The following is a 12,836-nucleotide window of genomic DNA, read 5'->3' on the forward strand; positions in this document are numbered from 1 at the left end:
TGATTCTATCTTCAGCCACTTGTACTCGCTTTTCACCACACCCCTTCCCCATTACACGCGTTGTCACTGTAATCAGTCCGTCGGAAGCTCTTGAATGACGCCGTCGTCTGATGCTTCTATGTACGCTTTAATTCGCTTTCGGCTGTGACGTATAGTTTATTGTTTCAGGTAAATGAGTTAGAAGCGAATTATCTTCTCAAAATTAGAAGCAATCTACAAGTAATGCTGATCTGAAGAAGAACTTGGATTGCTACTGCTCTGGAGACAAACTAGAGGGGATGAAAGAGCGTATGCCGAGCAGAAATACATTGAAGACATTAACATCGTTTAAATAACAAGGAGCAACTACGATTCTTCGAAGCAAAATAAATTGCGAAATTCTTACGTTTCACTGAATAATACACCAAGAAGCGCTTTTAGACCAAACGATTCAGGCCAAAATAGTTGAGTTCATAAGCTCGGTAAGATTGTTATTAGCATCTTGTCAAAAGCACTTAACCATCGTCAGTTTAAATAATTCTTAAGCGTATTCCGATCTCCTTCACAATAAAGTGTGATGGCTTTCCAAAGGTAAGGTGTTGAAACGTTTTGGCTTGTGCTTGAATGAATTAAATACATTCCTAAATGAAAAAGACATTTATCACCCTGAATTAGAGAACGACAAAAGGTTGCAAAAATTTTAACTTTACATAACAGCAAAATTAAATGAGCTGAATGTTAAACCACAAGGAAATGGAAACCCAGCCGATGTTTGGGTAGAAGATTAGCCTTCTTTTGGAAAAAAAAATTATTGCAGAAGAGAGGTAAGTTACTTTTTTTCAATGTCTAAAGAAATATCGCGATAATATCAGTGCGACTGTTGACACGAATTACTTCAGCACAGTTAAAAAAAATAAATAATTCAAAGATGAATTTGTTGACAGTTTTCTATGACAGTTATAAAGAATTACAAACTAACAAAATCATTCTAGCATTACTAGTAAATCAACACTTATAGTAACGAAATCCACATTGATCCATTTGAAATTGATACTGGATTTCTAGAAATGCCATTGATTGAAAGTAAAACTTTGTGGAGTTGAAAATTTAAAGAGTTGAAAAGCAAGTTGGAAGAGTTGAAAGTCCAGAAATGCATGTACGTAACGCAACAAGTGTACGTCTTTAAAAAAAATGCCGCGAGTTGATTCGGCGCAAGGAATAATCTTCCAGTCTGCAACATTGAGGTGAAGAAGTTGGCATTTCGAGTGCTATATTCGGATCTATATATTCGTCCGAGCAAGCGTTCTCTTGCACGATATTATTAAAAGTAAGAAGCCAACAAACAAATGGAAATTTAGAGTCGTGTTTGAAACTAAAAACAACAAGTTATGAGCCAAATGTGTCCAAACTTTCTACAACCAAAGCCATCGCTCCCATTGAATTTGTTTGTTTAATTGCTTGTTATTGAAGTACAAGTTAGGGTTGTAAATAAATGTTTAACTGCTTGATTGGCTACCAACATAAACCAAACAATTATCTAATAATGCCATATATATATATATATATATTTTTTTTATATTATCTACTTTTGCTGTGAAAACACTACTTATATATGAATAAATAAATATTTTGTCATTTGAAAAAATTCTTTTTTTTTTCATTAAACAAATGGTAATGTGAGTACTACCTACGTACTGTTGGCAAGGAAAAAAAAAAACGTTGTGGCTCTTTAAAATTTAAAAATTTTGTAAATTATAATTTTTGGCTCTTCTGACTCGTAAGGTTGCCGACCCCTGCTATAGACCACAAGGTCTATAAGGGGAACTAATTAGGACAGGTTTACATCTAACTTTACAGTCACTTTCACCTATCCTTTGATCTGCTGGACCGATGGGGCACTACACAAGGTCTGTTAACATTCTTTCTCCATTCTTATCTCTCATTTGTCTTTGATATAATTTCATTCGGATGAAGCCTGCCTGCGTGGACCACTTCGGGGGCCGATTTTGAGTTTGTGTTTCCACACAAACTGTCTTTTGTAACCTTGTTTATTATTTACTTTGTATTAGCCTATATTCGTCAGGGCGATCGGGGCAATTTTTTGGTATTTTTTATCAGTCAAAGAACAACGCAAGGAGTAATAATATTAATATAGCAAATGTTGAAAACATTCGATTCCATTTTTAAAAAGTGTCTTGATTTCAGCAGAGTATGAAGGAGCAAGAAATAGTTTTCTCCTTTTTTGAAAGAAAATAAAATATGAAATACTTATCATTGTAGACTTTTTACAATACCTCTTTTCAAGTCGCACAATCGGAGTGGGCAAAACCTTCAGGGTGGACACCGTTCTCGAAAACGGTTCTACCAATTTTCAAGAAATTTGGCTGTTCATGCATAGGCCTATAGTTGGGAAAAGAGATACTAGCTCGTTGGCCACACTGGGAGGACTCTAGTTTGACAGTTATAATTTTTCAATGTATAAAAGGAAATTATTTTAAATTTGGCTAGAGGACTATAATTTTTTTTTAAAATCTTGAATAAACTATACGTCTTCGGGTATTCCCGCATTAAAGAGTTTAAAACGTTTATGTTCAGTAACAATTTCCGCTCCGTCTTTTAGACTAAGTCTAGATCCAGACCTATCATTAGAATATTATATATACTATAAAGTCTAAAAAGTAAAAAGTTTCTCCTTTCAGACCTTGCGATCTATGGGGCAGATGATTTAAAGGTAATCTATTTCTGAGGTCCACGGTTTATGGGGGTGCCATGTGGCCAGCACAACAACTAACTTCCTTCACGTTTTCCCCAACTAATGTTGCATTATTAAGTTTTGTAAATGTAGGGCCTATACATTCGCTTAACCAGGATTTTTTCTTTGGGTGGGGGTGGTTGCAAATAATTGCTCTACATAGTTTCGTAAACAAATTGTTTCTTTGTTCACTAGGCCTATTGTGACTTGCTATTAAAAGTCGTGACAATTCCTTGGTAAGGAGTGACCACATTGAATTTCAAAGCAGTGGTCAGCACGCGCCGACAATAACAATGATCACAGTCTGTGCGCTTGGACAATGGCGTGGCTGCTGGCCAAGAATAACGCCTGGAGTGTGTAAACAAAAATTCCTATGTATCTGAACTTATTGTAGGCTACTGCAAACATTCGTTTTGTATTTAGGGCGTCGTTTGATTTTGTATGGCGACAGTAGCCTACTTATACAGAAGTTAATTTCAAGTTACAAGCAGCAACGAACTATTCTTACAACTCACTCTGTCTGTTAGAATCTTGTACACATTTTTTCTCCCACTTCCCATTCTCAGATCAACTCCACACTTTGCACAGTTATCCATTGCCGGTGACAACACGTGAATCTATCTTAAATCAACCACTTAGTAAATCAATTAGTCGTAATAAATTATTAATATAGAAATGTACTAGGCTAAGGTGTAGAAAATTAAGGTCGTTGGATAAAAAAAATAAACTTTTGACGTTTTATACTATGAAACCTTCTATTTCTATTTATTTTAAAGTACTTGAATAGTTCAGTGGATAACGCGTCGGCCATCTATCATGGAAGCTCGAAATCTCGGTTTCGAATCCAGAGTCGAGCAACTTTAAAAAAAAAAAGATTTTGAAAAAGTAGTACAGAAAAATAATTGATGCTATTTCACTACATATAAGTTGTTTTTTTTAAAGTAATTTTTATATTAAAACACATCTTTAATAATCGTTGGCAGGGGCGGACTGGCTATATGGGCGTTCGGGCAAATGCCCGGTGGGCCGGTACCCAAATGGGCTGGTAGGGCCAAGAAAGGGCTGCATGGATGCCATTATAGCAGGCACCAAATTGTTAAAGCCTTATAAAAACGATAAAAAGCCCCTCAGAGCGTTGTGTTAAAAAAAAAAACGTTCACAGACTCTACAGTGTAATATTATTTTAATGTAACACATTTACCTAATATTGTGATAGCCTACATCCGTAGACAGTGCTACTAGTAGGCTTCATCCTCTTAGGACCTACACATTTAGCGATTAAAAAGCGACATAAGGCCGTTATTTGTATAAAGATTTAGAGTTCACTGTATGCCTGCATATCGATACTTTATCAAACTTAACATAATGACTTAGAGAACAGATAGCCTAGGTCTAGAATGCCATCATATGATATAGGCCTACAAGGCCGGATTGTATAGAAATTCCCCGGCTGATTTCCACACCCAGTCCGCCCCTGATCGTTGGCATATTTCACTTTATTCAATATTCAGGCTACCTATTAAAAAACTATTGACGATGTCTGGCTAAGAAATGACCACATCGATGTAGTCAGCATAGGTTTGCAATAGAGATGACCACAGATGGTCATTGCGTTCGGACAATGGCCAAGGTGGCTACTGTTCAGTCGTAACGCCTGGAGGAAGTAATCTATTGTGATACAATCCAGACCTACAAGGTAACAAATTAGAGGGATATAAAATCAAGGGAGAGAACGTAGTGTCATTTCAAACTTTGATTCATACAGGACTAAGCTCATTTCATTACGATCAGGAGTTCTATATTTGCAACAATTTAAGCACTGTGTCTGGTTGGTAACATTTGTGTCGCATAGGCTATTAACTATATGGTAAAGCAATATCTAGATCTACAGATATGCGTTTCAATCTCACAAGAAAAAATAAGAAGAATGGAAACCGGAGTGTGTATGTTCCCAAGGATAGAAAGTCATTCTTAAAAAAGGTAATTATTAAGGATTTTGCTTTACAAATTGTTATACATTTTTATCTGGACCTATCCCAGTGCTTTTTATTTTGTGACGGTACGCACCGGTACGGCGTACCGGCACCTTTCTCAATGTGGGTAATTTTTTATTTTTTTTTTTTACTTTTCTTGTATTTTAACGTTTATGATTAATTTATTAGTAGTTAAAAGTTAGGCAATTCATCACTTGAGTACCCGCACCTTTAACAAAAAAAAAAGCACTGACCTATATCCTATTACACACTTTGGTTTTACAGCTAAAACGTGGTTTTGTTATTCGGTGATATGTCTATTCGGTGATATGCTTATCGTATGCTCTATAATAGTAATTCACAAGCACTTCAATAAATGGTGGCTCCTGGCATTGCTTGGTCGTCCGGATTGCACGTCGGACTGTCGTTCGGTCTTCTCGATGGTCCCGGGCTCATACCTTGCCCGCTGTCATCCCCCACTTTCTTGTGGGCAGCTTGGACTAGGATGTAAATCATCTTCACCTCTGGAGAAACATTTAAAACAAAGCATTTTTACATAGTTTCTTGTATCCAATTCATTTGGCTATTCATTAGACAACTTACCCCTATTACCAATCTATTTTGAATGAAGAAATTGATATCAAGGGAGAGCATGGGGCTCTGATCCGTCTCTCCTAAAAGTGATGCTGGTTACCCATATAAACTTTTTTTTAATTGCTGACTTATTGCTACACTTGCAGTTTATAAGTGTTGTTTAAAGCATTCATCCTGATATCCACCAAAAATTTGGCCTTTAATTTTTCTTTTTAATTCTGTATTTCTAGATAAAATTTATGTAATAAACATAGACTACAATGATACTTGAGTATAGAAAAACAAAACGAAACAACATCGCTATTGCGTATACCATTAGGGCCGGTCCTGCAGATTGCGGAGCCCTATGCGAAACGGATTTGCTCGGGGCCTATTCTGAGTTGTGATAAGGATAATAAGATTTTGAATTAGAAAATAAATTCGTCTTTTCATTTTATTCATACTTTACTAAGTACAAATTCACTTGACGAATCCTCTAGAGTAGATAGTAGTTTTCCAACAAAAAGCTGATAAGCATTCATATTTGCCTTTAGAGATCTACTATCAACGAGCAAAATATCGCTTTTGTTTTGCTTTTTTTTTTAAGAGGTCGAGATAGATTTAGATCTATATTTGTATGCCAGTGACTATTAAAGTAAATTAAGAATTTGAACTTATTGTTTTGGTTAAAATTTGCGTTATTATAACATTGTTATTAAATGAAAGCTGACAATGCCGTTTTTTTTAAATGGTTAGTAGGATCATATTGAATGACACCAAAAGAAATTACAACTTTGTCGTGTCTGTTTTTAAGGAGATTTGCGTCAGTTTTCAGAAGATCTTAAGACCTTCAGGAGATTTTCATGACTTTTTCGTATATTTTACAACTTCAGGAGAGTTCCAGAAACCCTTTAATAATAAGTTAAAATTGTTTATTTTAATAATTTACACCTAGAATTCGCGCGGGGCCTATGAAAGTGTTTGGGTTCGATCCCCATACTAGACAATTTTTGTCAAGGACAAATGAAATATAAATGTTAAATGTTTTTTTGGAGGTTCAGCGAGTGCCGATTAAAATTATTCTAATAGAGGATTCCAGCGGTGGATGATTTTGAAACCAATACGATGCAATGCCGACTCATTCACATCGTATGACCTCAAAACCATCCATTCGAAATTTGTTTGTTTGTTTTTTTTCTTTTCTAGCGGTGGTTGATTTTGAAACCAATACGATGCAATGCCCACACATTCATATTGTATGACCTTAAAACCATCCATTCGAATTACTTTTTTTTTTAAAGGTAGATCTATACATTGGAATGTCTTTACATTTAGAATACTCTTGAACCTCTTCATTAAATCCTCACTCAGATGTGGTTTGATGATGCTGAAAAGCGTTAATTTGAATGCTTGGGTGTGTCTGTATTGTGTGACTTTTTTTTCTAAACGCTAGAGAAAAATTTTCACTTGTGTGTCCAAAGTAAGGAAAAGCTTTAATTTTATACCTTCTTGAGTTTGCCTCTTTCATATTATTACTAAATCAGACATTTTGCTTTTAATTCACAGAAAAACATCAAGGCTAAGTTGAAACATTTTGTTAAAAGTGTCAAGGCGAAAGAAGAAAAGTCTTCGATTGAAAGAATCAACTTTCTCCACGGGTTGGACCGAATCCTCTACCATACGACGCTCTTCTGCCAAACTGTGGTCAAAGAACAGATGATAACGTGCCTGAGCTTTATGCCACGTGACGAGTTCAAGCGACGTCTGCGACAAAAGTTCCGGGAAGAGTTCAAGGCCATGCGGGTCATGAACGACGTCATCCAGTGCGCACACCTTGGCCAGAAACCTTTCAGCTGCCCCATGTCTTACGAGGCTTACCCCGACATCGTACAGAGGTTGGATGAGGTCATGGTCAAAACGAAATGCCCTTGCAACGACCCTACCAATAAGACGTACTTGGACCCCCAGGCTAAACTTCTGGCAGAAGACAACATTGGCGGGAAATTTAAAAGTGAGAGAGAGCGTGAGAGACTAGAAAATCAAAGAAAATTTGTTCAGGCCATTCAAAGTATTGAGGCAATTACAGCTCATTTTCTGAAACTACAAACGAACACGCAACAAGACTAAGTCATAACCTACTTTGAACAATTTAATATGAACAATACAATGTAAGCAGTACAATCTGAACAATACAATCTGAACAGTACAATCTGAACAATACAATCTGAACAATGTAATCTGAACAATACAATTGGGACGATACAGTTTGAACTACACAATGTCTTTACACAAACTGAAGCCTAACTTTGTGGTAACGAAAATCGTGTTAACAAACGTTATTAAAGTTTAAAATGAATACAACTTGTTTGTTCTTTTAATGTTGAATACAACTTGTTTGTTCTTTTAATGTTGATGAATACAACTTGTTTGTTTTTTTTAATGTTGATGAATACAACTGGCTTGTTCTTCTAATGTTGAATACAACTGGCTTGTTCTTCTAATGTTGAATACAACTGGCTTGTTCTTCTAATGTTGAATACAACTGGCTTGTTCTTCTAATGTTGAATACAACTGGCTTGTTCTTCTAATGTTGAATACAACTGGCTTGTTCTTTTAATGTTGAATACAACTGGCTTGTTCTTTTAATGTTGAATACAACTGGCTTGTTCTTCTAATGTTGAATAAAACTTGTTTGTTCTTCTAATGTTGAATAAAACTTGTTTGTTCTTCTAATGTTGAATAAAACTTGTTTGTTCTTTTAATGTTGATGAAGACAACTTGCTTGTTCTTCTAATGTTGATAAAGACAACTTGCTTGTTCTTCTAATGTTGATGAATACAACTTGCTTGTTCTTCTAATGTTGATAAAGACAACTTGCTTGTTCTTCTAATGTTGATAAAGACAACTTGCTTGTTCTTCTAATGTTGATGAATACAACTTGCTTGTTCTTCTAATGTTGATAAAGACAACTTGCTTGTTCTTCTAATGTTGATGAATACAACTTGCTTGTTCTTCTAATGTTGATAAAGACAACTTGCTTGTTCTTCTAATGTCGATGAAGACAACTTGCTTGTTCTTCTAATGTTGATAAAGACAACTTGCTTGTTCTTCTAATGTTGATGAAGACAACTTGCTTGTTCTTCTAATGTTGATGAATACAACTTGTTTGTTCTTCTAATGTTGATAAAGACAACTTGCTTGTTCTTCTAATGTTGATGAAGACAAATTGCTTGTTCTTCTAATGTTGATGAATACAACTTGCTTGTTCTTCTAATGTTGACTTGCAATTAATTAGTCTGCGATGAAAAGAAAATTAGCAAGCAATCTGTAATGGTACTGTCATTTGGTGACAACTGACATTGCTATAAGAGTTTGGTATCAAATGGCACTAGAACAGACCTTTAGATGACCAATGATACCTGTTATATGTGTTTGGTTTAGGCCTATATACAGAAAAATATCTATTCTTATTTTTGAAGAAATAATTCAGGTGCTCATACGGCGAGAATGTGATTTAATGTTTTTGAAAACTTGTAAAAATATTTCTTGTATCAGACAAAGCGCAAGACAAAAAATAATTAGTTATTTATTCAAATTAGATTTCTGGATAGTCACTCACAACAACAATTGAAATTTTCTAGAAATCTATTTGTCTTGAAAACCTTCACCTGTGTTCTCAGGTTTATATTGCTGGGTTCAGATGAGACCTTCCGTCATAGAGGGCTTCAATAATGACCTACTACGTCCCAACCTGTTACCTGGTACGACCAATAGTTTGTTGCTACGTCGTACAGACCTGTGGCATTTTTTTTAATCAAAGGGATGTAACTACTATGAAACGAAAAGTTTAAAAATTTACGGATTAATTCCCTTTGAACAAAAAAAAATATTTAGTGCCAGATTGATTATCAAATTTTCATTACCTGAGCCATTTACTAGCAATTAGATTAAATGTCTTGGAGATTAGTATAATAACACACAATTATTATACTGTTGATTAAAATACATTCTTATCTTTACTTACGCATTCTGTTAGCAGGATACATAAAAAGCTTAAAGGCACATTCCTCGTCCCATATGCTAGGACAAATTTGTACAAATACTCCTTCTTCCCTAGTGCTATTAGAGCATGGAATGGGTTGCCTGAGCTAGCCAGGAAAACCAGTGACTTGGCAGAATTTAAGTCATTGGTTAATATGCATGACTAAATGCATGACGCGTAGGACGTAATCATCTTCTTTTTTGAAGTAACGTCTGTATTATATAAGAAGAAGATATGGAATGGATTTACATTATTCTTGAAACACCACAAAATAAAAGCAATTCGCAAGCAGTTTTGTTTGTAGCACATAGTAATCTTTTTTTATTTAAATTTAGTTGCTATATGTAAATTAGTAAAGTTCCCCTATCATACCATGCGATCTATGGGGCAAATGATATAGAGGTCATCTGTTTCTTTGGCCAATGGTTAACGAACAGGGTGTCATGTGGCCAGCTTATTGACCAACCACCTTTACTTTCCCCAACTAATGTCAGGTACCCATTAAAGCTGGGTGGACTCATGAGCATCCTAAAAATCCCTGATTTCAAAATCCCAGTCTTCTCGGAGATTCGAACCTACGACTCCAGGTTCGGAAGCCAAGCGCTTAACCACTCAGATACTGCGCCCCCCCCCCCTCGTTTATATATGTGAGAACTGTTAAATATCCACTAACCTGCTTCCATTCTGACCATTCATTATTTATCAGTAGATCTAAATATGAACGTTGTACTGTATCGTACTCATTGACTAATACTGTGTTGGAAAATATGCTTCCTTTTTTAAAACGTAACTTGCAGTAACTTTGGCTTCTTTTGGTACCGGAACGATCTCCGAAGTTTTCCAAATGTGTGGAATTAAAGATGTGAGAGAAGATAAAAGAGATTTGTTCCGCACATAGCTTGATCAGCTTGCCCCTAATTTTTATCTGGTCCAGAAGGCTAAAGCTACTATCAGTGCAGGCGCAGGACCGGTCTTAGATAATTGGAGGCCAGAGGTGAATGGAATAGGAATAGGTCCGAGAAAGTTGGCTTCTTTTTGTGATCTTTCCATTAAGCGAGAAACTGCCAAAAGTTTAGAAGTAGAAGCCCTGGTCACTGATTTGGCTACTCAGAAGGTCAGAAAAATTATAAATTAAATAAATGTTAGATCGTTTTAGCCTACTGTTAAATAATGGACATAGACCTAGATAATAGTTTTTATCAATTTTTAATAGTTTTACACCTAGAAATGCTTTCGTAATGTAAATGTGTAGGCCTATAATAATGTGAAATAGAACTCCTATAAAATATTTGTTTATTAGAAGCACCTTTAAGTTGTTTAATTCTGTGAAGAATGTGTACGTATATTGACTCTAAAGACACTATTACTGAATCAAACGTAATGACCTTATTTATTTACACAAAAAAGTACACTTCTTGCATTTGAATGTCTTATATCTTATCTTATATAATACAGACGTTACTTCAAAAAAGAAGATGATTACGTCCTACGCGTTATGCATTTAGTCATGCATATTAACCAATGACTTAAATTCTGCCAAGTCACTGTACATGTCTTTTTGGTAAATGTACCGATACATTAAGATTAATCTTTTGCTTAGTCCCAAACTGAATTCGTCTTACTGGAGGAAGTGGGGCCCACCAAGATATTCATTAACCCGGGCCCACGAGTTCCTTGCTACGCCACTGAGGCTGCTAGACATAGAGGATGATTGAGCCATACAGTTTTGCTATGCTTGCAAGCATTTGAAATTCCTTTGCTTTTATCTGGTCTGGCGTAGTTACATATGTATGTTTATTGTATTTTCTATACAATCGTTCACCCTAGCAGCACTAAATCTTTATATGGTTCAGTGTATGTACTATTTCTACTTTATTTCTCTTTTCTCTTCTGCCCTGAAGTATTTCTAAATTTAGTAATTTTACTAATGGTGTTACTCTAATCTAATTCGTTTGTTGTAAATCTCTCTTCTCTATATTTTGAGTCTGTTCTAGTTGCTTTGTGCTCTCTCGAGTTGAGAAATGTTCAATTTTAATATTTTATTCCACCTCAGATAAACAATATAGTATTACCATAGACATAAATAAATATAGACTGGCCGAAGGAAGTAACTTCATGTAACTTGAAAACATGTATATCTATTGTATTCGGATTTCCGAATTATGAAAAATTGCATGATCTTCATTCTTAGAGATTAAACAAAACTACATTGCCTCCTTATTTACAATATATATAGGTGTGTATCAAAGTTACAAAAGCACTTTTATACTGCTCATAAATGCTGTATAATAAAGTACACAAAATTGCAAGTCACACATTTTCGTTTCATAAAACTCTTTAATTGGCCAGTCTATATTTATTTATGTCTATTAGTATTACCAAGACCACTCAGTACGAAACAACCGATAAGGTCAGCGCAATACCTTACCTTGGCATAAACTCATAAAGTGTATAAGAGATGACAGTTCAATGGTGAAAATCTTATTGGAAGAAAAATAAATATAATACATAATGTGGTATAGACTGCTTGACCACCTGTCAAGGGTGCTCGAGTTCGAATCCTAAAAACTGAAAGGAGACACACTCACAGACCCCACTTAACCCGACAGTTCATGGTACAATGAGCAGGCTATAGCTTAAAGATGTGTTGTACAAAAGGAATGCAAAAAAAAAATGTGAGGCTTTTTTTTCTCTAGGAGGAAACAAGAAACAATAATATATAGATCTACTATTAGAGGAAGGACAACCAGATGAAAGAAGCTTATAAACGGATCGTTTATAAACATGCAGTTATAATGTTGTGAGCACACATCCCTGCTTGACACCACTGCTAACATCAAAAGGCAAATTCTTCTCCTGTCTACTGCATTATGCGTACAACGACATAAAGGAAGGTGTGTTCCTCCATACAAGATCCTCTGCAAAACTATTTAATGTATCAAGGCTGCGGGCAAAAACAAGGTTAGGAAGATACTTATCAGGGAACTCCTATAAGCTATTGTGGCTGATTCGGATATTCAGCTTCAGTTCCTGGTTGACAAACTATCTGCTGCTTGCCAGAATTCGGCTTTAACATTAGTCAAAGAAAGACTAAGATACTAGCTCTTTCTCTCCGTAATTATTTACCACATTCTGGTGGAATCAACGCTGGTATCGTCAGTTAGGAGAGAAAGAGCTAGTCCAGAACACAAACACTGCACCTCAAGTAAACATTAATGGCCAACCACTAGAAATTGTGGATCACTTTTGCTATCTCGGCTCCATCATATCCAACAACACTCTACTGGATAAAGACATTGACAACAGGATAGCCAAAGCAATGGCCACCATGTCACGGTTGCAGAAAAGAGTCTGGGACAACATATTGCTGACTAGCAGTACTAAAGCCCTAGTCTACCGGACCTGTGTCTTGAGCACCTTGCTGTACGGAAGTGAAACTTGGTCAACCTACTCATGGCAGTAAATAAAAATGAATGTCTTCCACCTCCGATGCCTAAGGCGGATCTTTAAAATAAGG

The 12,836-nt window shown here is 35.7% G+C and overlaps 1 protein-coding gene across 1 annotated transcript; it reads left to right on the plus strand.

Moving 5' to 3' along the window:
• Positions 1 to 4,425: 4,425 nt before the first annotated feature.
• On the plus strand, positions 4,426 to 7,616 carry LOC129928860 (uncharacterized). Its single transcript, XM_056045300.1, has 2 exons — positions 4,426 to 4,711; positions 6,844 to 7,616. Exons 1-2 carry the CDS (start codon positions 4,625 to 4,627, stop codon positions 7,402 to 7,404), a joined length of 648 nt encoding a protein of 215 aa, XP_055901275.1. The 5' UTR covers positions 4,426 to 4,624; the 3' UTR covers positions 7,405 to 7,616.
• Positions 7,617 to 12,836: the final 5,220 nt, after the last annotated feature.

This window comes from Biomphalaria glabrata, chromosome 10, assembly GCF_947242115.1.
Source record: "Biomphalaria glabrata chromosome 10, xgBioGlab47.1, whole genome shotgun sequence".
NCBI lineage: Eukaryota > Metazoa > Mollusca > Gastropoda > Planorbidae > Biomphalaria > Biomphalaria glabrata.